The 26,355-nt window shown below is 37.9% G+C and overlaps 1 protein-coding gene across 3 annotated transcripts in view; it reads right to left on the bottom strand.

The window, feature by feature from the left end:
- BMPR2 (bone morphogenetic protein receptor type 2) overlaps window positions 1-26,355 on the bottom strand; it is a 102,278-nt gene that overhangs the window by 23,051 nt on the left and 52,872 nt on the right. For all 3 annotated transcript variants that reach the window (XM_079311461.1, XM_079311463.1, XM_079311462.1), the window contains exons 4-5: window positions 1,643-1,753; window positions 1,039-1,130 (exon numbers count right to left, since the gene is read on the bottom strand). In XM_079311461.1, coding sequence (XP_079167587.1) covers window positions 1,039-1,130; window positions 1,643-1,753 — 203 coding nt within the window. The remainder of the gene's footprint in view (window positions 1-1,038; window positions 1,131-1,642; window positions 1,754-26,355) is intronic.

Here is a 26,355-nt window from a genome sequence, read left to right as displayed (position 1 = left end):
AGTCAGCTCAAGGTACAAGCCTGGAATGTAATCTACCCACAGAGATGTCAAAAGGCCAGCACATTTGTCCTGCAACACCTGTGACTGGGGTAAGGGGTCAGCTCCTTAGGATACAAGAAGCAGGACAGAAGACACCATAGCAGATCTCTCTACCAACTTTCAGACTTGCAGAATGTCACTGCTTTCTCCAAGACTGCATTGGCAGAATGAGTGCTTTCATCTGGGGCTTTGTGCCCTTCCACAATAGACCTTGTTAGACTCTCCTAAGCTCTGCCTCAAGTACTTTTTTGGTGGCAGAAGACACCCAAGGGTCTTTGCTGATCAGTCTGCTGTCACCATTAGAGCACATCACACTGCATGGCTGCAGTCTGCATCTCTGGGTGGGCTTTCTACTGGGAAAAGAAGGAAAGAACCACTCTGCATCTCACTCACTCCACTGATTTCTTTCCTGGCTAAAAGGTTTTTTAAATTCCATATGTTTCCATGGAGCATACCAAGTGGAAGCATAACATTTTGCAGTTTTGTGATGATGCATCTAACCCCAAGCTGAGCAGAAAGCTCTGGTAGGTCTCTAGTTACCATGGAGATAGTGCCCCACACTGAAGAATGACATGTAAATCTACCACTACTGAAATATACTGCCCTATCTGCAGTATATTATATTTTTCAAGAGTGTTAGTAAGGAATCTCAAATTCCTACAGTAGGACATTGTACTAAAATCAAGCAGTGTCAAGCAAAAAAGATGGCTCTTTTGATGCAATGCTAAAATATAGCACATTCTAATTTCTCCCACTACTTCCCAATGTTTTTCCTCAAGGTAAAACATGTTCTAGCTAATACCAACAAAATTACTAACAACATTAGACAAAATGCAACTGCAGTAACCCCCTTTTATTTTAATTTCTTCTTAAAACTGTGATTTAGAAGAAAACACTACAGGAGCACTGATACATTCATTTCTGTTACTATGCCTGGGATATGACCACAAGCATTATATTGAATAAAAATGAAGATTAATAACTGAGATGAGTATTTACCTCTAACAGCTTTAGATTATCCAGATCCAATGAGGGCTCTGATGCTGCTGCCTCCATCATGTTCATACTGTGCAAACCTTGTTTACGGTCTCCTGGGAAAGAGGGTGAGGAAGAAATCAGCCAGTTTCCTTCCTGGACATGCTCCAAGTGAAAAAAATACAACTTACCTGGGACCTGGCAGAATTACATATAGTAGGCAAGGATGCAGCAAGTAAAAAGGAGTCCTGTAAAATCTTCTCAAAGTCAGCAAAAAGAGCAGTGAAGGTGCTGATAAGCTACACACTACAGATATCTGCTACACAACTATTTTGATAATTCAAAGTCACTGGCAATAACTATAAAGCATGTTCACCACCTCACTGAAGCTGTGCTGAGCAGAGGATTTGTGGAAGAAAAATGTGTTCCAAATTGCCAGCTTAGAGAAGTCATATCTCTCCAAACTGTTATGAAAGGGATATCACCATAAAATGTCAGGGAGGAGAAAGGGGAGCAGCATTATGTACAAGCATATAATAGAGACTGGGGAGAACAGAAGGCCTAAGTATCACTGAGCAATAGCCAAATAATTGAAAGAAACAAAACCAAAAAGATTGTCAATGCCTACCTGCAAGCATCCTGTATCCAAAGAACAGAGCAGCTATCAGAACAGCCAGCACAGACACAGATGCCAGGGCAATAACAATGGTCTCATCTCGATGAAAAGAATGAGAAGAATCTGAAACAAAACAAGATGAGGACTCTTAAATTGTAAATTTGAAAGAATCAACACTATAAAATGTGATTGTTATTACAATGAGAAGAAAAATGCAGTCTGGATTGCCAAACATCCCACTAAGCTCTTTTCCCTCTCAAGATCTAGGGATGGCAAAAGGGCCAACCAGCTCAAAACCAGCTGGGCTCACATTCATCAGCTTCTCCCAGTCTTCCCTTGCCCTGCAGCGAGGGCATGACAGCAGAAAGTGATTCTTCTTTCTATCTGGCAAAGTTCAGCACAGCCATACAAGGCCAAGTTGATGCAGCCCTCATCTGTTATCTGTGCCTTAATCCAGTTTCCTGGTATGAATCAGGTTTGTCACCTTTACAAGGTTCTTTTATTGTTTTTCCCAGGATAAAAATCTCATGATTTTGCAAACTGGACTGCAAATACAACGAAAATTGAATGTTTCACACTGAAATACCTAAAACATACATAAGTCCACTTAAGCAAATACTTCAAAATACTTTGAGGATTTGTTTTGTGTCAGTGCTCAGTATAATTTTTTGCCATAATTCTTACTTCTTAATACACAAAAAGACAGAAGTATCTTTACAGACTGAAGCAGGAAACCTGAAACAAACATACAACACTGAAGTAAATAAAATAAAATTAGTTTTATTGAGTCTGTTGCAAAATAGCTTTTGACTTTTTGTCAAAATGAGTACCTCACTTTTTCAGGTTTTCTTGGTTGGGTTTTTTACTTTCCCAGAGAGGAAAAAAGATTTAATGAAAACATTTGTTAATGCCTTGAAATACTTCTCCATGTCAGACTCCAGTCTTGCTTCTTGCAGGCATATAAAAATCCAGCCACTTTAACACAAAAAATTATTAGTGCAGATACTCTACTGATGTCAGAATCACTGGAATGTGGCACTACAAGACCTCATTTACTTTGGCTTCAAAACCGAGTTTGGGAACTATGTTTAAACATGTCTTATATACTGCAAAAAGTACTTCTTAAAAGACTGTAATGAGGCCTAACTACACTAAAACCACAAAATATAAAATGCACACAAGACTTAAACATTGGATAGACTTCTAGCTGAGACTGAAATACAATTTATCCTAGTCTATACTAGCTGAATAAACTGACAAATTCACTTTTCTTGGATTTAATTTAAAAGAAATTCAACATGACTCACTACTTCAAATTCCCAGTATGGACAGACACAAGAGAACCAGATAAGAAGGGAAAGCAAATTTAAAAGACAACAACTGTCAGTTTTACATAACCATAACAGTAAAGAGAAATAATGAAAAGCTGGTAAAACAGAATGCCAGAGAGAATTTCAGCTGTGACAGAAGTATGTGAAAAATCATCTACCAAAATCAACAACAGCTCATATCTGATACTCCCTTCAAATAAAAGAAAGCTTGTGATAATCACAATTCCATCAAATTTAATTTTTTCCTGTCAAAAGATATACCATCAACACTGGTTTTGGTGAAATAACTTTCACTATGAAAATAAATCATTGCCATAGAACACGAGTGTGGAATATGAGCTGTGACTTCCACAGCAAGGAGATGAAAAGCTACACATTACAATTGTCATCTAAATTATGAATTCATAACATAGACATATATATATATTGAAACCCACAACACCATAAAGGAAACTGCTACATCACACAAAGCTATATGGAACATGACAAGTGTAAGCAGATGAGTAACTGCTGGCAGGGAAATGGTAGTTTTGACTTTCATATTTTTATGAATGGAATTTACATTTCATTGGGTTATAATATGTGGGTTTTGCATCAGTTCAAGACAGTGCCCAGCATGTCCTGAGGAGTAGCAGGTTTTGAGAGACTGACCCTGTGGTTATAATCCCAGCTGAATTTTCCTTGACTGTACAACTAGAGCACAGCCCTTTGCTACTTTGCATCACCATATAACCAACAACCATTTATTCCCACCACGGTTGGCCAAATGAGATCTGATGTCAGAGCTGGATTGCTCTTCTTTAGTTTTCCTCTATAATCCAAGGCTTCACAGCATGGCTCCTTCAGGAGGGCCCTCCTCTACCCTGGAATGGGATTTAGCTGCTCAAGGGCATCCTGAGCAGCACATTCCTCCACAGCTCTGGCTGCCTTGGCACACTCCCCTTAGGAGCCTGGGAATGGTGACATTCTGCAGGCTGAAGAGATACCAGAAAATCTCAAGGTAACATTTTGCTCCCATCAGCAGCTGAAAAATACAGAGAAAAAGGATGTTTCTCTCCCCTCCTTGATGGACTATCTCCTCTGGGGGCTTTTTCTATTTAGTGGTAGCTCACAGACCTCCTTGGCCTTCAAGAGGAAAGAATGTTTTACTTTTTTTTAAAGCAGAGTTGTTTCATAAGAATTTTAGATTGGCTTTTCTTGAAGTAATTTTCAATTCTTAGAAGTATTTAAAAATAATGCTGTCAACATTTTAACAGCCAAGTAAGTCCTACAGTGAAAGTTACTACTGTCAGGCTGATGAGCAATATTTATAAATTTAAAAATAAATACAAATTTCTTAGGAAGGGTAATTAAGCATCTCAATGGAGAGATAATATGCAGCTCAAAACAGCATGAGTGAGTAAAATGCTATGTATGACAGCACATCCAGTCATTTCCCTGCAAGGACAACTTTACTATCTTTTGATTGTAAATCTACACTAAAAGGAAAGCACAAAAATCCCTCAATGACAAAAGGCTTAGACAGCTCCAATGCCTCCCTCCCCCCAAAAAGTGTATTTCTATCAACCCTCTATCTGCTTTGCAAAACAGTAACTTTGGCTGTTGTCAAATTATTAATCTTTCTAAAAGAGAACAAAAAGAATATGTCACTTATGAATCCAATTTTTAAACCTTCCAAAACTTAACAAAACTCTTATTAACTCACTAATTTTATTAATCCCTCTCTGGATATATTTCATCTTTAGTCCTTTACACCATACTCACCTTTAAATGCCTAGCTAAGAACCATATAGGACCTATCAAGGCATATGCAGAGGTTCACATTTGCTCTTTTATCTACTTCTAAGCAATTAATACAAGTTTTTTATATACATATGCACAGGAGTTATATTTCTCTTGGTATTATTTGGAGACACATTTTAACTAACTCACTAAGAGACACATCAGTGTAGGTCAATAAAATAAATCACTAATCTTTAAGTAGGCACTTCTAAAATAAGGATGTAAAATGCACATGTATAGAAGTTTCTTTTCATGCTTTCTTCCCTGAACTTATAGTCTGGGCCAAAAAAACCATGACTCATCATGATTAGGACATTCATTATGAAAGTTATTATTTGATATTACATTTTTCTGAACTAAGACTTGGTTGGTCTTCAGCTGTTGCAAACCCCTCCCTCAAATCTGCAGACTCTGCTTTTCAAGTTTGTGAGTACCAGACATGTGCCCTTCAGCTTCAGTATTTTTCTTGTCATGCCATTGTACAAATTGAATTTAAACATTCCTAACAACACTTAAAAACCTCATTTGAATTTTTGGAATCATTACCAATATTTGGGTACTTAGTGACAAATACCAACTGATACAAAAACACTGTTTTCAAGTCTCAGACTGGGAGTGCTTGTATCTCAGTATTATTCCCAAACCAATGTATTGCAATAAAAAGGCAATACCATAAAGAGCAGAATTAGCTGCAGACTCTACAAAATCCAATGATTAAGGAGTTGGCTGGTGAGCTAAATTCTACCTACAGTTGTACACAGAAGATGTTGTCAGAGCTTCCTCCTGTAGCTGAAAGGAAGGATAGTGAAGGTGCTTGTTTCACTGCTATTTTTAAGTGAAGCTTTTAATTCCAACTTTAACTTAGGCTCCTTGATCTACAGCAAAATATGCCACAACAAAAAATTAAAACCAACAGAAATTACTGTAAGGCCCAAACAACCTTAAAAGACAATTTCTTATCCCACTTGATTGGGAAGGGGAGCACTGCTCACAGGTTTACTGAACACAAGTACAAGTGCAAAGATGCCATGGGAAAGACACCAGCATCTACACACTTATCTTGAAACATTTTGCCAGTAATTCTGACAGTAGTCAGCAGTTAACTCAAGTCTACCAATCCCATCACAAAGAAATATCATAGCAAATAGTTAATTTTTTTTTTTCTTAAGTAAGAAAAAACCCCAAAGCAAAGTTTTTTCTTGTTAAAAAACAGAAAGGACAATTTCCTTCTGTCTGGGGAGCAGTTGGTAAGCAACAAGCCACCCTTCCCAGAAATGTCCTGACTTCATCATCAATAAAGGGCTTGTTTTCAGGTTCCAAAACCCGAGTACAACAGCCCCTGTGTAAGGAGAAGGTACACACAAATATCAGGAATGTGTTTCACAGGAGCCGTGAAGAGGGATGCTTCTAGTGCTCAGTCAGAGGTGAGTCATCTGGCTGAATCCAGCCCTGCACTTGGGACACTCCCTGCAGGCACTTCCACCACATTAAGCATTTCTCTCCTTTTTCTCAGGCATTACTGCCATAAGAGTTTCCAAGCACTTATACAATATCTTGATGAATTAAGGTTTTTGGATTAAGCTTCCATAGTGCTGCACATGGAAATTGTCAAACTGCTGCCTTCCTAACCTTCCCCAGGAATGACACAGAATGAAGAACACGCCAGTGCTAATGGCATCAGGAAGAACAATGTTTTTTCTTCAAAGTAACCTTTCCATTATAAAGCTTGTAATATTAATTAAGACAAAAGTATTCCAATCTGCACCTATGCTTGAAAAAACTTTTTATTTCTCTCTAATTGAACTTTCAAATATTAAAGCCTCTTTTGTAGGTTTCCCATTTCCATACTTCAAAATCAGCATTTATCCTATGACCAAAGAATGCTGTGAGAAATCAGAGAAAACTGAGACAAAGGCAGTGGCAAATGATTTTTTTAACATACAGAACTTCCTGGGAGCCAGAAAGGGATGCACTATTCTTCTATCTTCCTTCCCCTTCAGCAAATACTGTGAGACCTGCAGACAGGAGGCTGCTCTGGATAAAGCACCAAATAACCCACCATGCCATGTCAAGCACCCACATCTGTGCTCTTGAAGTTAAATATTCCAGCCTGGATGATGAACAGTGAGGAACCCAGGTGGAGTTCTTGTATGTCCTACTTCACCATTCAACACATTGTTTCCCCCAAAACTATTACTGAAATGAGAGAGTATGAAGCAAATGGAATAAGAAAAGAGAAGGAAGGATAGTTTCTTCCCCATGGCAGCTGAAAGCTGTCCAGAACTTCTCTCTGTCCCTACAAAAAGGTGCTACACCAGGTGCAGTAGCCAGAGAGCTCCCTGGGACACCAGAGAGGTCACTGTTATGATGAGACATCTTGAGACAGCTGTGAGAAAAGGCATTAAAGTATTAACCAAGTTGAAAAACTAGGAATCCCAAGGGGAAAAATTAGATTGGGTAATTAAAGGCTGTATCCCAACAAAAACACACAAAAGGATATGGCCTTGAAACAGTGCAAGCAATGGCATTGTTTCCTTCTAATATTTGAATATGAAACCTTAGGCTTTGGAATGTTGTTTCAATGCCATATATTTACATGGTGGTGATCATATAATAAAGGACATTTGCACATAAATTTCCACCAGATCTCTATATTGCTATTAAAGCTTCTCATTTCATTTTCAGAAATCTGCCTGCTCTTTATGTAAATGACTCACAGCTGTGTATCTGCCACACAGTAGTAAATAAGTCTAGAAAATACATGCGTACATTTAAGTTTAGAGAGGCATTGTATAAAAACATTTTAGACAAACATACAATTATTCTATATAATCAAAATCAGTTTTAAAAGTAATTGCTTATGTTCCCACAGAGTTTCTAGTAGCCATTTATCAAAAGCCAAGGGATCTTAAAGCTGATCGTACCAAAATATCAACATTTATTTAATTTGCCAAATCACATATAAGTAGCAACATTAGTCTTGAACAAATAAGGAAAACACCATCCTTTAACCTTCACAGCACAACAGTAACATCTGACTCTTCAAAACAACTACAGCTGTATGGAGTCTGATCAAAGTCAGTAAAATTACACAGGGATTCAAAAGATCTGCCCATACAGATCACTTTAAAAAGAAGCAGGGTCTTCACGCCATCCTACAACTATTTCTTTGATGTGATAGATTCAATATGTTCATAGCCAATCTGGTGCAGCAGTTGCTCTTAAATGAAGGAATCTCAGTGATACCAGGGATGAGATCAGAAGGAAGAAGGAAAGCTTTTGGTTCTGTCCCCAGTGCAGTGTGAGATGGAAGCTGCAGTGTGGGGGCAATGTGGCTCTCAGCTGCAGAGAAGTGCAAATATGCTCTGCAGACCAGAAAGAGGCCTTTCAAGTGTATTTAATTCAACTTGCTTTTAAAGTCACATTTCTTTTCATAGTAGCCCAGCACAATTTTCTTGACAGTGATAAGATCTTGGTCCTTTGAAAAAACAGACAATTAGCAATCTTTTCCAAGGACCTGCAGACCTCAATAATAATCTGTTTATCTGTTTTGTCTACACAAAGCTTATATCAAACATGTCCTTGAAATTCTCCACAACTAGTAAAATATGCATCTCTTACTGCATTCTAGCAGCAACCAAACCAAAACACTTCATAGGGTCTTTTTTCCTCTCCTCCCTTCTGGACAGTAATCAAATTTCTTTCTGACAAAGTGACACAGCTTCATCCCTGCAGCAAGTGACCCATTGTCCTGCAGCAAGAGAGTACAGTCTACATCACATTAGAGCAAATGACAAGAAAGCTCCTGATATAAACACTATGCCAGAACAACTCCAAACTATTTTATGTAAATCCTAAATTCATTCAGAGCAGTGAACAAAGCATATAATGAAAAAAAAAAGTAGAAAATTCTATCAAAAAAATCTGTTAGTAGCCTTTTAGATACCAGGGACATAGATCAGATTATCATATAATGAAAACAAGAATCCCATCTACACCAATTTAATTAAAAGCATTTAAACCTATATTTTTAGTTAAGTTGGAGCTACAAGATTAGAAGACCTTTAAATTATGGTCTATAGACATTTACAATGAACTCCAGCAGGAGCTGCTCCTAATTTTCTATTAAATCTATGTATAGCTGACAATGATGAAAAGAAAAAATAGCATTTCCTAACAACTTCTGCTAGTGACCTAAGCTTTTATAGATGCATGTTTTAAAATAACTATTACCCTAACTCTGTTTTATGAGCCCATGTATTAGAGGTAAGGTTCAATCTTTCTGTAAGCATATGACAACTTATTAATAAAATTAAGATCCATGTCCAAATTTTGTAGTAGGACTACAAAATGTTATCAACATGACCATCTTCAACACTTAAACCAAAGTTAAGGTAAGGGATCACTCTTTCACATAAAATTTTTGGAGGCACTTGAAGGCACAAGTAAGTTAGCAAGACAACTTCTATGGAAGAGGACTGAGCACCGTGCACATGCAAATGGAAAACACAATGGGAACTGTGTATTTTTGTGAGATGGTGCAACATTCTTTAACAGAATAATCCTGCCAATCCATAACCCTAAGGCAGTTTTCTTTCATAACTGAAAATGGATGTTTTCCCTGGACTTAACAGCAAGGCTCTGGTTTCTAGTCCATTGGCTTAGATGAAACAGATAATTTGCACTTGCTTCCAATCATTCCAGTGTTTGAAGAAAAGATTTAAACAGTTGCCAATATGTTTCCATTTTGCACTCAGCATTGTCATACTGGACTAGTTTTAACTTTTTACATAAAATTTTATATACTTATTGTCATAAGGTCCCCTTTATGACACATCTTTTCATATTTTTCTTCACATCAGAAGAGCTAAAATTTTAATGGACTTTTCACATAATCACATCACTGTGTGGAACCTGGACTGTCAGAAAGCACCAGTCTCTCATGAGACTTGCAGCAACATCAAAACCTGGCACTCATGCATCACAGATCCCATCTGCCTCCTCAATGAATGCCTCAAAACATCATACAGCTTGGGCTGTAAAATTTATTTCCCATAATGTGCTCCAGACGAATCCTGCTATAGCTGGGGCTCAGTCAGCCATGAGGGCAGAGTTTCAGCAGGCAGATCTCTCTTTAAAAATTCCCTGCTGGAAAATGCAATTTGGATTTGAGCTTTGTCTCCAAAAGGAGGACTCCCTTGCTGTCCCTGCAGCCAGGCAGTCCCAGAGACAGAATCCCTTCAACAGAACTCCCCTCTGTGTCCTTCTCTGGTGTACTGGCTACCACCAAGCACCCAATCTGGAGCCAGGCTGGGGCATTCAGATTAGTCTTTTTTGTTCATTTTAAATGCTGAAGGCTGCAGTGATACATGAAACTAAAAAATGGAGCATGAGTGGTAGTGTCTTTGGCAGGAGAGTGGGTTAAGAAATCCCTAACTGCTCTTTCTTTGATGACTAGATACAGAGAGGTGAATTAGCAGCTTGTCACACGTGTACAGAAGAAATTAATGAGTTCACAGAAACCCAACAAAACTTCTCTTTCTGCCTTTTCTTCTGGGAGTTCAGGCATGCTCAGTGTAATTTTTAATACTACTGAATAAAACCCTATAATCATGATGTATATAAAATAAATAGCAATCCTGACACAAAACTAAATAAAGGTTATTCTTTCTGAAGTTCCCTATGTACCAATAAATATTTGATAACTAGAAAGACAAAAGAAGTATCTTGCTTCTATAGGCAAATTGTTTTTGAGTACACCTCAACCTTACCTTCAAGCTAAATGAAAAGCTAATTTGAGCACTTAACATACTGGGAACATCTTCCATATTGAAATAAAAGTCAGAGAAGGGTTTTTAATAAAAAAGCTGAAAATAGACATTTACTTTATCCCCTTATATTCATCTTGAACCAACAGGACTTCCTGCTTATCAAACCAAATGGTAACACCAGCTTTAACATCATGGCACACTTCCAGCAATGCACTGATCAAAAACTACATGTGCTGCAATGAAAATAAATGAGTGCTTCAGAAAGCCTCTTTTTAAAGATATTTGAAGTAATTTTAATTCCAACAGGCTCAATAGCTATATTTTCCATGTCTGTAATGTTCCCAGGTGCTAAAAATAGAGCCCAAAAATTACATCAAAACACAGAAACACTTGTTTTATATGGGTGAGCTAACAAGGAACCCCTCAGATCCTCCAGCAAAGGCAGCTGTGACCCTCTGTGCTGCATTTTTCATGTCTTCAAGCGTGCTGTCTCCCAGTCAGGGAGCTGCCCTTGCTCCCAGAGGAGCCCAGGCCCCCTTGGCAGCCATTCCCTGGAGGAAAGGCCAGCCCAGCCCAGCAGTGTGGGATGTCTGGCCTGTCCCAGCAGGTTCCTGCTGGGCACACCTGGAGGAGTGGCAGTGCCTCTGTTCCCAGCATGGCACAGAGAGGTGGTGCTGCTCCTGCGTGGGCAGGACACAGAGCACTCTGTCCTGCCAGGAGAGCTGCTCACCTCTCACTGACTTTCAGGAACAGGCTTTTTATCTTGTCAGCCTCAGCAACATGAAATGAAGAATGAACTGATTTAAACGACGTGGTTGTACTGGGTGTTCATGCCAAAACATTTCCCTAAGCATGCAATGAAATCTGAATTATAGCACAATTTTAGGCAGCCAACCTGTTTCAAGATCAATACAAACAGGGTAAGAATGAATTCTGACAAAACCTTTCATTACACATTTAGTTTATGTCCTAGTATTTCAGATGTAATACCCTAAATCAGCTTAATATTGTAATCCTCAAGTGTAATCCTCAAGTGTAGCAAGTATTTCAGAACTAAAACATAACTTTCCTACTCTAATTCATGAACATATTTCTATACTTCTAGTACAACTCTGTAAAGCTTTGTACATATGAAGTGCATGTACATTCTTGTACATAACAGCTTTTGTGAATGTAAATATGAAGGCCTACAGTACAGAGTTGTGAGTTAAACCTGTCTGATATTTTAGACACATTCAACTAGTAAAAGACTGTGTTTGTCTGGCTAATGCAAATTCAGACAATGCCTGAAGTATTCCAAAAGGAACACATCTGCTCTAGCTCTTGCTACCATGGTTTAGATGGTAGCATCTAAACATGAATGTACATGTTCCATTTTCCCATTAATCCTACTTACTCTCTTATTTTCCCCAATCATCTTCTCTACACGGCCATATAATTTCTAACTTCAGCAAATGCAGGAGCTGACACAGGGAGAGGCCTAGAGAGGAGAAAGGCTTCAACCTCACGAGGACCCCAGCAAAATCAATAATCTCCTGTGACACACAGCTTCTGTTTCCAAGGCACCAGCTGCAGTGACCTTCTTCAAACAGAAACCTGCATCTTGTATGAAGGCAGACAAATGCGCATTAGACATGTGTAAATGCATTTTCTTTTCCTAAAGGAAAGAAAAATTTCCAGAATTTGAAATGTAAAACAAAGAGAAACTCAGATTGTGTTTCTGGCTTTGACACAGAACAGCCTAATCTTAGGTAGGTTACTTTGCTTTATGTTAGCTAGTTATATAATGGGAAAAACAGTACCTCCCTAACTTCAAAGGTTATTCTGATTACTTTAAAATAGCATGAAGATGAAAAAGGCAATAATGATAAATAGTAATCCTTAGTTTGCACTTATGCAAACCCCTCTAGAGATGCAAGCAGTTGATTTCAGACGCTGTTTGATGTTCAGCTCTGCAGAAGCAGTGCCAGCTCAGGCATCCCTTGCTCCTGCTGCCAGGTGCTGCTGCAGCCCAGCGGCTGAGCCCGGCCGGGAGCCAGGGGGACACCGGGGCAGGGGAGGGAGGGCCATATCTGAGGCAACATCCCTGCCAAAATAAATACACATCAATCAAGTACAAAGGCTGCCATCAAAGCTATCAATTCGTGTTACAGCTGACTTCACTTGTATAACGTGTTCTGTCTGCCCTACAGTAACAAACTTGTTTCAAACCAGGAATAAATATTTCAACACAAATCTGAGTAGGTCATGAGGAGACGTTTCATAATCCTGTGGAAATTACTTGCAAACGATGGAATCTGCATGATTGCTAGTTGAATTTCACAGACTGAATAAAACTTACATACTGAATGATATGGCTTCTGCAACTCTTCTACTTTAAATATATTTTCCATGTACTAAAACTTTCTTAAATCAATCCCTGAACTGGTCAGAGCCCTGAGTATTGGTTTCAGCTGTTTTAATTATGCTGTACAATTAAACTGTAAGTCTAAAACTGGTACCTTCACAAGACACTTATTTGCACAGATACTGTAGAAATTAGAATGGGAAAAGGAGCCTTTAAAAAACCTGAATATAAAGAAGTCTTCTGTCAATCTAATTTACTCAAATCCTGACCGTAGCATAAAATCCTATTAAATGAAAGGCAAAAACCTCAAGTCCTATTAAGCAAGTAGAAATCTCTTTTTGCAAAATAAAAAAAACAAAATTAAACTTGAGACAGACTCTTTTCTGACAGGTGTTCCCACTTTAACATATCACAAAATATATGCAGTCACAGTAAGGTTTTCAAATGGTTCTTTTGTTTCCTAACTGGTCACCATCAAAGCATTTCTACACTTCACTGTAGACACACTTTAAACACATCCTTGTATGGTCACTCAAAATTTAAGACACCCTCAACCCCTAATCTAGATTTAGGAATGTGCAGCTCTATAAGCTTCATCAAAGTGAAGATAAAATACACAACCAGGACAAAAATGAGGATTTATGATTGCAAATCAATTTCCTGCTTTCAGCTTTAACAATGGTTTCATAGTTGGGGGTTTTTTTGTTGTTTTCCTTGCTTACTCCTTCTAACAACTCATAGGTAATCACACCAGTTATGTCTCTGAGCAGATATTATCCCACTATTGTTTCAGACAAGAGTTCTGGTTCCCAATCTACCCTTTAAAAAAGGAAATCCAAGTGTTCTGTGTTACACAACACACTTTCTATTTTTATTTCTAAACTGCTATTTCCTGAAAAGTCTCAACACCTGGAAAGGTCTGTCAGGAGCAGAGTTCACTGCAGAACTGTATGAAGTTGTCAAGTACTTGACCACATTTCTACCAAACAATCAAAACATTGCTCCATTGCAGGTGGAAGCTGATGGCATTTGCAAGAACATATTTGCTTCTCAGAAAAACCTGCACCTACCTGGTAACTGTTCCATTCTACAACCATCTAGAAAGAATGAAATGAGATTGGAGGGCTTTTCCAATAAGACACAACCCATTACAGTGATGACAAAGACATTAAGGCAGTGGAAGAAATTCATGTCATGCTTCTGGCAGCAGATGTGCTAGGCTACTCATCATGCTCAGCTTAAGCACTATAAATGCCTAAAAAGTGGTAATTTCAATTCTTATACAGGTAGAAAAAGGCTAGAAAAGCTCTAAATTACCTGTTTATGTCCACCTACCAACACACTCAAACTCATATATACAGGTAGAAAAAGGCTAGAAAAGCTCTAAATTACCTGTTTATGTCCACCTACCAACTCACTCAAACTCATATGTAAGTGTGCAGCACAAAATGAAGATGTCCTTGATGAACATTTAGGTGACACATCAAATACTTAGTGCTGTGTCCCCTTATACAACAGGAAATTTCTGTTCCACAGCAACCATGGCACAGTGACCACACAGCCAGAGTCTTCTTAAATGTAGGACTGTGCTCCCCTCCTCTCCCTGCTCTGAGTAGTCTACTACAGATTATAATATTACACACCAGCTCAGTGTAGGATTGAGCTCAGCAGAGTTGGGGGAACCTGTTCAGACTGGTATCTTCAGTATCTTATTTCACTTTGCCTGTTCTGGAATATCTAATGAAATCAATGATTCATTTATTTTTTTATTATTAGCTTCCCCCCATTATCAATATTTAATTATTGTTTTCATCACAGGTATGTAACACAAAAATCTTCACCTGCTTGATGCTTTCAGTTTTAAATGAAACAATAAAAACAAAACCACAGCGAACAAAAAAAAAAAAAAAAAAAAAAAGCCCCCCCCTCCCAAATCCAAACCAACCAACTAACCTTTCTGAAAATAACATTTAACTGTAGAAAAAAAGGAAGACTCATGTTAGTGCACCCGAGCTATAGACTGAAAACTCAAATTAGTTTCAAACCTTTCCTTGATGCACTCCCTCCCACTCTCTTACTCTCTAACTATTCTCTTAGTGCCAGACAGAAGTGTCCTGTTTAACCCTTCCTGTGCCAGTCTGAGCAGTGCCAGCAGGGCCTGGGCACAGCATCCCAGAGGGGCTGGCACATGCTCAGGGATTACAATGCTCCTGGGCTGCAGCCTGTACTTCACCCACACACAGCTGTGCTTTGCTCCAGAGAGGCTGAGAATGGCTCTGCAGTGGGAGTGTCTCACTCAGGGTGAGCTGTCTCACCCAAACCCAGCCTCACCTGCACGGAACAAGGACAGGATCCATCTGCTGACAGTGCTGAAAAAGGCAAAAACTCAACTTATTCTTCAGACTCATTAATAAAGCTCAAAAAAACCAATTAAAATATTTTCTGCATGTTCATCTGTCACTGATTTCCCTGGATTTCCATGCCTTAATTCACAGTACATTTTCACCAAGTTCTCTCTGCTTTCCCATAGCACTGTAGAACAGCAGTGCCTGGACCTGCATCCAAAGGAAGAACAGTGCTCAGTGCAATTCACTGTGGCTCAGCATCATCCATTTTGCCTTAGTCACTGCAATTATATCCTCAGAGAACAGAAATGGAGAAAGACAGAACCACAGTTTGAATATAACCAATTTGTATTTGCTGCAGTTTGAATGTCTACCCTGTCAGGAGTTCATGTTGGTGTGAATGTGGGTATTTTCTCCATGCTTGGGGGTTATTTGTCTGTTTTTTCTATTGGAGACCAGGGGGTGGATTTGGGTTTTGCTTCTTTTTGAAGTTTTTATGTGTGTATTATTTTGGTTTTAGTTTTTTAAAAGACTAAAACCCCTCAGGTCAAAGGAATACATACATAAAAACTGTGCTTCTGCTTTATAACACTAGTACTAATATTTTGGGTTTAAAGTCCTATTTCTACATGCATCACTACTTTTAGAGCAGGTTAATGCTTTAATAAGAGAAACAAAACTACAACCAAGCAAAAATTATTGCAGTGGCTCCATAGAGTTGGTTCAGCTGTCTAGAGCACACATCAGGGGTGTATTCCTTCAGACAGACACATCCAGTTTGTGAACAAATCATTAGACAGGGCACTGAACAACAACTCAAAGATAAAAAGAAATAAGAGAAAAAGAAGGATTTTCATTTGACATAGGGGGGAAAAACAACCCCTTTCACTGCTACAGCTCCAACACTTGTATTTCCTGTTCTAGCATTATGGAAGTGAGACATGTTTTCACACAGGATACCTTACACCCTTGCTCAAACTATATATAGTTTTAAGTCAATATAAATGTCTGAAACAAGGGATTTTTTGCTAGTCTCAGAAAATACTTACTGCAAGCAGATTCTAAATGAGCCTCATGCCACCAGTCTGAGGGAAGGCAAAAATCCAGGCCAAAGTCAAAAGCTGTGAAATATCATTCACAGGTACTCCAGAAACTTTTAGGAAATAATAATGCCAAGAAACATATATGCAGTATTTTGTAGGCTCAGCCTTTCAAATAAATGCTTTTAAATAAAACTTTCAATTAAACTGTAGTGATTCAACATTTGAGTCCACCTCACTGGAATCTTCAAAGGAATTTAAAAAAACTGGATCACAAACTCCTATCTCACTGCAACTTGCTATTAGTGTCTTAGAAAAGGAACTCCTTCCTCAGATCTCTCAGAAAATTACAAATCTATCTTTCTGTTTCAAAATAAGACAAAAAAGCTGAAGCACAATTAAAAAAAAATTAAAAAGCTAAGCTAACAGAAAATCTTCACACATCCCTCTTTCAGTACATTCCTTGCCCTTAAAGACTGAATTTGTAACTTCTCCCCCCTAAACATATCTATACAGCAAATGGTTTTCCATTAATTGCTTCTGCATGGAAGTATACTACAAAAATAAACTGAAATAGGGTGAAAATCAGAAAGGCTTTATATTTTAAGGCTAATTAATATATTGATTTCTTTCAAATTAAGGAATGTGTTACAGAATAAAACACCTTAGTATCCCAGAAACAAAACACTGATAAGAAAACCAGGACATCTGAGAAAGAAATGTATGGACTGTCTAAATAAATTTGATGTTCAGTTTTTCAAAAGATCAATTCCTATTCTGAAATTGACAAAAAAAAAAATCAACAACAAAAATCTGCAGACCTCTAACAGCTAATGTGAAAAATCTGATCTACCACAAAATTCAGTCCTAATGAGAATTGCAACCAGGGAAAAAAGGTCTCTGTCACACACAAAAATAGACACAATACTTGGTGTGCCAACTCTAATGCTTATGTATTAGTGTCCATAGCAACACCTCACCATTCATTTTATTTATTAAACACAAACCAGCAAAAATAATAATAGTGAATGGTATACATCAACAATAGCTAATTCAATATAGAAGGAAGGAATATTCTCAAAGCTATCACAGAAAGAAAACAAAACTGCAGCATGACTAAGAAGAGTAATACCACAAAATACCAAGATAAAATAAAAAGACACAAAGAAATAGTCACTATGGGTATGCAAAAGTAGTTATGGATTGAGGAACTCTATAACTTCCTTTAGGTCTTCTCTTTATGACTTTTACAGGAACTCACCACACCCTGGTCTGACCCATTAGCCACAGCAAGCTTTCTTCATTATACAACCAACACAAATGTAAACAGCCTTTTGGTATCAGCTTGAATCCCTGTTTAAATACAATTACATTCACAGGAATCTTCACCAAGATTTTAGTGAATATACTGCCATCATCTTCTATTTGGACAGCAACAATAGGAGTTATTCCAATTTGAAAATTACAGCTTTGAAAAAACTGCAATTAGTGTATGATCAGGGGTAACATGACCAGGAGCACTCTGATATGATGCTTCCTGGGTTCTACTGGCTCCCCAGATGCTCTATGAACTCTGTTTTTCAAGCATGTGTGTTCTGCTAGCCAGAAAGCCAAAAGATCACCTCAGGCAACTTGAAAACAACCCTGACATTTCAGTTCTTCAGAAATAATGGAGATATCTATAGCCAGGATGACATATGTGATGCCCAGTTACAAAACTTCACATTCAGAATTCCAGAGTTAGTCACAAGTTCACAATCCAGATACTTGAGGCACTTAGCTGAATTTGCCATTCACTCTTTTGATAAGAAGGACATGAGGCTTTCCTTGCAAGAAAAACTTACTGAAAACACTGATCCCCAATATACATCCACATGCAAAGATTTTGTCTGATATGATGAAAGGATGAAATGAGACAATCCATAGCTTCTATCAAGTATAGCTCCTAACCCTTTTTATACTCCTGACAGAGGATGGTTCACCAGCACAAGTGTGAAAGAAATTAAATCCCACCCAGCTGAGTCACTCAGTGCATATATGCAAAGATAAGCACAGACAGTCTCAAGCTCAGCCTTTGGCTGCAGCACCTGCAAGGCAGATCCAACCCGGCTCAGTGCTGCCTGCAGCCCCCTGGCAGCTACCCCACATAATTCCAGCTCTTTTGTCTAAACGTAATTCAAGTGTCCTTAGAAACAACTGTTAAAAACCAAATGCTTTATTTACCTAGAGCTCCTAGGATTGGGCCAGATTGAAAGGTCATTAGCATTTTTCCTCCAGATTGCCTCTCTGAAGATACAATGAATGCTGTATCATCAATAAAGGAGCCAGAAATCAATGGTAATGTATTGGATTTTCTGGACCACATTATTTTTCAGATAAAGAAAAAAAATTACCAAAAACGGCTCAATAAGGAAACATAATTAATGGCCAACTTTGAAGGGCCAAGTGTCTGTCTGGACTTTCAGTCTCCTTTGAGGTATTGTGCTGAGCTACAGCTGCAGCTCAGGTAAGATTGCAAAGCAGCTGGGCTAACAGGCTATTCCAAGAGTAAGACAAATGCCAAGAACCTAAAGTTCTCTTTATAAATTGTATCCATCTAAAAACCAGAGAACAGAGAATCCGATTTTTATCAGCAAACTAACATATAGGACAGAAATGCTCAGAATACTCAAAATGTCTAATTAAGGACCAAGAAAAAGACATGAAAGGCTTTCCCATGATCTAAACACTGTTCTACACAGATGTGCCTAACAGCACTCAACAGCAAATAACCCAATATTTGTAAGTGATCTGTTTTGCAGTTAACAGCTCCAGTCCCAAGTCTGCCTCTTGCTGTGCCAACAGTCTGAGGACAAAGACTATTACTGTGCTGGGCACAGAGTAGGAATTTATTAGTAGTAGCTGGCAACACCTAGCAGTGCTTTATAACCAAACTTCACAGAGCTCTCACGCCTTTTAATCTTAACTCCATTCATTGCAAAATTCTTCCAGAAAACTAGAGCAGAGCCATGCTAAAAATCCTGTTATAAGAAACAGTGTTCTCAGCAAGCCCAGCAGCTCCAGGCTGCCCGGGGAGACACAACTGGAGTGTTTTGAAGCTAATACCCTGTGTCAGGAGCTGGAGCCGCCGAGCAGCCTGTGCACAGCCATTTCTGCCATTCCAGCTCACTGCAAGGAGCCTTTAGCATGACAAGACAGGGAAAGCAGTAGATCAACACAGCCAACGTGAAAATAAACATTTGAAAAAGCACAGGGACATAGACAAGCAGAACATCCACAAAACATAAACAGTGGTTCCATTTTGCTTGGCAATGACTTCAATGTACACTATCTTGGCTAATTCAGTCAGTATACTTTGTTGAGCAGAGTTACCTAAACAAAGTTCACAAGTCTTTAAAGGAGAAATGCTTCCACAGAGGTATAGATTTAACTCCCACTGAAATGTCAAAATTTACAGCACCTAGCCTTAAAATATTTGTGGAATAGTTACTGAAGCCTATCACCATCCAAAAGCCTGTCTGTCTATAATATCACCCAAAAGTGCTCTGATACATGAACTTGCCTTCCAGAGAGCTCCTATTTCTCAAATTATTTGTAGTAAGTAGCAGTGTAGGGTTTGTTTAGAATAATGATGATATTGCATACATGTATTATGTGAATGAAGATATAAAATGTATAGCACCCCTGTCTATTCTCCACTTTGCTTTGAGATGAGGCAAAACAATTCCTTATCTGCCACCTTTATTACTTACAACCCACTAATGCATTCTGAAAGACTATCATTCTTGGGAGCCTTATCTACTTTTACCTTGTGTCTATAAGGATTCACAATAAAGCCCCAACACACACTGTCACAAAAGATATCAGCTAACGATGCCATTGAATGTATTATATAACATGTAATAACAACATAAAAGTACTCAATATTCCCAGTAAATGGAAACAGTATCTTTACTGTATTTGTATTACCCAAAGATATTTGCAGATCTTTAAACTCTTAGAAGTGCATAAAACATGTGCAAGTAATTTCCAGCTGAGATGCAAATTAGTGCCTCAGGAACTGCACATGACACAAGACTGTGAATCACTTATTTACAGATATTGGTTAACTTAAAATGCACGTTTTCACTATTACTGAGGGTAGTAAAACCAGTGATCACCTGGCCAAAAAAATTGTGTTTTCTTTCTTAATTTTAGATCTCAAATGTGAATAAAATAGTCACTATGGAGTACTAGAAAAAAGCAGGCTAATTCAAGGATGACAAAGATGCAGAGCAGACAATTGTATCCAACAAATAAGCTAAAAGTTATGCTCACAGGTACTTGAGAAATTGAAACCTCTAAGGACTCAAGAAAAATGTTCAGCCCTCTGAAACAAAGCACAAATAGCTCTAGCACTTCACAAACACACTATATTGCAGCTGCAAGATACAGAAAAAAACCCACCTTGCATCCAAAAAAAGCCCTTTTTAGATTCCAGCATATTTCTAAGAGAATTTTGTGAAGACCCTTGCTCTAGGCCCTCCAGGTCACACAGCATTACTAATTTCTGCAGTTACCTTTCCTAGCAAGTGTGCTCCAACAGGAGTCTGACAAAGCAATAAGGAATTACTCGTAAAAGGAAAAAAAGAAAAAATGGTTTGGGGTTTGGGTTATTGGTGTTTTTGCAAAAATAATATTTGAAATGTTTCTGCTTTTTCAAACAAACGTGTTTGCTCTTTTAACATGGTTTTCAGCATTTTGTGGGTTTAGTGCATAGCAGAAATTTAAAAACACTTCCAAAACATTTCAATGTCAGTTCAAGTAAAACACTTCAATTTCATCTTCCTGATTAAATGTTTCTGTGAGAGAAAAAAAAATTACACATACAGTTTTCTGCCTAAGGAGGTTTTGCCTTCACAGCTAACATTTCATATGCAAGACTCCAATTTCACATCAAAGCTTTACTTTTAAATTCAGTAAAGATGCCAATTTAATCTCAGGAGACTATGATGTCTTAGAAGTTGAAACAGTAAGTGCTGGTACCAACAATCTTTAAGAGATTCTACTTTTGATAGATGAAGTTTTAATGGGAAACTGAAGTTACTCAACAAGCATTACCAGTTATCTTGAGAGACTTGCAAAACATTCCACTGGTTCTACAGAAATTAAGGCATTCACTTTAATTTCTAAATAACCTTCTATTGCAATTGCTTTAATACTGTGCTTCCTGCAGTAACTTTTAATTCTACTCCTTCTCCCCTACACTAATCCATCACTTTTCCCTCAGTTGCAATTACACAAGACATAGCCTTAATTAGCACACATTTCCAAAATTTTATCAGTAAGCATTTGGAGCAGTGTGTACCCAGTGTCACAGCCCTCTCCACAGTTAATTAATTTCCTGTAACCAAATAAACAGCAAAAAACACCCCACTAAGCACTAAATTTCAGACAGAAAGGCAACTGAAGGTTCAGGAAAATACACATTTGTCAACAGCTGGCTAAAAATCCAAATATTTCATAACTAAGCCAGTATACTAAAGAATTGTAAAAAAAAATTGAATTGCTTCCCCTCTATCAGGTGCTTCACATACAATCTCTTTTAAGAAGACTCATACTAAGAAATCTCCATGCACATTCACCTGTATCTCCTTCAGCAGCTCAGCAACTTCATTTTCTACAGTGGCCTAAAGCAACTTCCTCAGCGGCACAGTATCATCCTCTTGCATCAAATGCTTAGCTGTCACAAAGGAAACTTCTTTTTTTAGGAGAAATTAAGGCCCTTAATTACTGCCTTAATATTTCCTCCCATCTTATGACATGGTGATAGAGTGCCTCATCTCTTCACTGAAGGAACAGGTCTCAATCATTTCAAGTGTACAAGTTTTAATCCTCGTGTAGATCACTCCCACCTTCATCTTTTAAAACCTGAGACCTGCCACCTTGCTAAGGTTTGTAATTTCCTCTTTACATCTAAATCATCTGAAAACAGAGAGAACAATGCACATGAAGGAAAAAGCTTATTCACAGAGTGGGTTCTTTAGATTAGGCAGATCAGAAATTAAAGACCAGCTTAAACATCAGCTACAAACTTAGTTCATCAGATGCTGCAACCCAGCTGAAGTAAGTGCATTCCAATTATAAATTAATATCAAATGCTGTTCTCCAGAAAAAGACAACTGAGAGTAAGCAGGGTTACCACTTTCCAAAATTAGCCTGACATGATCCAATTCAGCTTCAGTGGGAGTTAGATTGGGCCACATGCCCACAGCTACATGAGTCTAACTGCTGCCTCTCAAAAACAATAGCTAAATGAAAACTGTCTCATTATTACCATCATTAACCTGTCCCAGTCACATATATATGTAATTACTCCTTTTTTTTTTATAATGGTAGCTTTTGTCAAAGTTTGCACACAATTCCATGAGCACTTCAAGGCCCACTTTTACATTCTTACTTTATATACATAGCAAGAAGGCTGGCAAAGAGGCAGGAATGTTACATTAGAAAGATAAGCCTGTTATCAGTGTTTCAGAGTGAAGAACAACTTCCTTGACTGTGTGAGGTGGTCTCTTTCTGTCCACAACTCAGTGCTCTTATTCAACAGAGGTTTTCTAAATACTCTAAAAATTGCAGCCACCATTTGCTGTTATGAGATGAAAATCCTATACAATTTTCAACCACATGGAGTACCAGTGACTGCTCAACTGTTGCTGCCAGGGATTTTTTCCATATATCACACAAATACATCATCTGTCATAGAAAAACACATTCTTAACACTCACTTGCTGCTACATTAATTTATTTGCAGTACCAGGAAGCAGCCTTGAGGGAAAAAATAATTAAAAATTGCTCTTTCATCTTGATGTTGTTTTAACGTGAATGTTTCATTACAGCAATATGTCTATGACCAACAAGGGAGATCATTTAAGTCTTTAGCTACTTAATTTCTATTTAACAGGCTATTATGAATGATTGAGGAACTAATGATTTTGTCTTCAAAACAGTCTCAGAATTTAGGAAGCATCCTGCAGTCATTACAGGCAGATATTTAGCAAGTCAAACTAAATATCTGACAAAGGCAATGAAGTAAACATATCTCAAAACACTGACCCAGGATGCCAAAGCTGGCCCTTTTTAGATAGGGTTGTGGGGTATATGAGTATGCTGGCTGAAGTTAAGATAGAACATTTTTGGTCAATTTTTTGTGAAAATGTAAGATGGAAGAACAGTGAATCTATCCATGAGCGTTTTAGTACAGAAGAATAAAGTGTATCTTTCACCAGAAGTGCAAATTAAAGATAGAGGATGATTGGTTGTTTCTGAGCTTCTGCATTTGAGTAGCTCCAAACTCCACAGGCAAATCTTGAGATGAGAAATAAACACCATTCTCCAGCCACTACCTCTCCTGGCATCAGGAAACAGCAATCTTAACCTCTGCCTTTTTAATACCTCCAGACTGTGGGTTCTAGGCTATCACCCATTCTACAGCATTTGCAAAATTCTAGCTGGAGGGATTAGCAACCAACAGCTACTCAAATCTGCCTGGATTATCTTTAAGATAGAAGAGATGAATATTATGAATACTCAGATGTATGATTGTTTTAAATTACCAGCTGCACATTAAGAAGCAGTAAGGATTAAATTTCAGGCATCAAGAACTTGTTTGTCCTCAATCTTATTTTTCATTTTAATGAAAATTTTGTTACAAAACAGGTTAGATTACATGTACTTATACCCTAATCAAACATGAATTAAAGGAAAAAAAAGGAAGCTGTTCTGTTCTACACAGACACAGTTGTAAGAAAAATGTTTTGACATCCTAAAAAGAACATTGACATTATCTTAAATACTACACTTAATTTTTTAATTGCTATATTTTATGACAATTATAATTTTATATATCTAACACATATTAAGATCTTAATTTTGTCTTCTTGAATAATTTACAGTTTAGCTGTATCTTTCCACACACCACTGTTAAGTATCATAGAAAAATTGCAACCAAAAGATTAAAGTATATATATATATATATATAGTATAAAGTATGCATAAAGTAATTTTTTTATTCCTCCATTATTTTTCTGGATGGATTTAGCTCAAGGGCCTAACAGTATTCTACTGTTTTCACAGATCCTTTACATAGCTGCAAGGAAACATCTTTAAAAGAACAATTACAATTTTCCTTTAAAATTAAGCTTTAAATTGATTAGGGTCATCAGCAAGGTTTTCAGGCTCCATTAGTTTTTAAACTACTAAGCTGAATTTCTACTTGTCATTCCAGGAGTGTATTCTGTATTATTTTACTGGAAATGAGAAGAAGAACATTTACAAATGCTTAGTTAACTGTTGGCTGAATTCATCAGCCTTCACATAATTGTACAGCAAAGTCACCTCCACCTCGAAATTTCCAGGATCATAAGTACAGTCCTAGGAGGCCTCATACCTCCCTTTGGGCCATTCAAGAACTTTTTATCAAAAATACAGATGAAAAACAGTGCTCTTACTGTTCAGAGGCTATAGTGAAATAACCTCCTGCAGAGATTTCCCATGTGACTGTGACCTGTTCAATTTAATAATCTAAATGGTATGGTAACACAGGTTGCCACAGCCTGTGCAGCTAACCTTGCTAATGTCCTTACAACATTCTCTCAGCTATAACTGAAAGGCTGGAAGAGTGCCCAAGAAAGGTATCCAGTAGTAATACAAAGCTTCCCATCAATTCTATAAAAACTCAACCTGGCCAAAGTAAGAATTCTGTACTTAAGGTGCAAAATATAATCTCACAGAACCAAAATGAGTTCTGGGAGGAGCTGAGAGACCATGAACACTCCAGCACATGGAATGGGGGTCAGTAATATTGAGGGGTCTGTGTGCTGAATCCTCCCTGCTTTTTCACCCCTCCAGCTTTCTCGAGTATCCTGTACCTCCACAGTGCTACCAGAATGCTGGATATGAACAGCCAGGAGCAGCCCTATCTCTGTCAGAGGCAGCAATGGTAGAGCTTTACAAATAAAACACCACAATGGCAAATGAGGCCATCCTTGCTGCTGGAATGGCCCATCCCCATCTCTTAACCCAGCCAAAGCAGACAGACAACTGTGCTCCCAAGCAACCTACTTTGCTTATGCCTAAAGCCAAATTTGCCTATTATGAAAATGGAAGGTGACACAATAACACAAAACAGTCTGAGGCAGTACAAATGTACTCTGCAGCACTCAATTACAGCTGGGTGAATTAAGGACTGTGTTACAGATTTAATTCTCCTCCCTCCCCCCACTTTGCAAGTCAAGATAGATCATTCAGTATCAAAAATTCCATTTAAAATTATTTGAAGATCTTATCGCTCAACAACTGAATTAATTCCGCTGCTAATTTTCATCCTATGAGAAGAACAAGCACAAGTCATTTTGTAAGAACCTGGTCTTCCTGTTTTGGGGGGAAAAGGACAAGGAATTACCTTTACATCTGGTTTTCCTCCTGTCTAATTTCCCTGCACAACACCAACTCCAGTCCCACTTGGGGAGCCAAATCTGATGACTCTTACCAAAGTCAAGCAGAATCTGTTCTGCACTGCACAGTGACACTGATTCCAAATAGTGATTGTTTACTGGTTCTACAAACAGTACTGTCAGCCAAAAGACAGCATATTTTACCAACTTTCTTTACCCATTCATCTTGTACACACTAAGTTAAAGACTTCTGTTTTTTAGCAGACCTAACCCTCATTTTGATACAACTTCCTTATAAATACTAGAGCCTACAGCCATTTTTGAAAGCACCAGTGATAAGTATCAGTATCTTCACATTGAAGTTAATTCAAATACTATCATTCCTAAATGATAAACAAAAACTATTTTTTTTAAACAAATAGTTTTACAAAACACACAAACTACTATTTTAGCATTCTACAGCTGTAAATGCTATCCAATTATACACCTTCATTTCACAAAATACTTTCCACTGATAAAGAACTCTTGACATGCAGAACAGTTGTGCCTCCATTTATATACCTAACTTTACTCAACTTCCCTTTCACAATTCTTATTTAGAAAAGGCTAACCAAATGTTTATATTAGGCCACTAACCCAGTTTCTTTACAGGTTCTTAACTTTTGGAACACAGCA

Source organism: Erithacus rubecula (genome assembly GCF_903797595.1).
Source record: "Erithacus rubecula genome assembly, chromosome: 8".
NCBI classification, from domain to species: domain Eukaryota; kingdom Metazoa; phylum Chordata; class Aves; order Passeriformes; family Muscicapidae; genus Erithacus; species Erithacus rubecula.
This window is presented reverse-complemented; position numbering and strand designations above follow the sequence as displayed.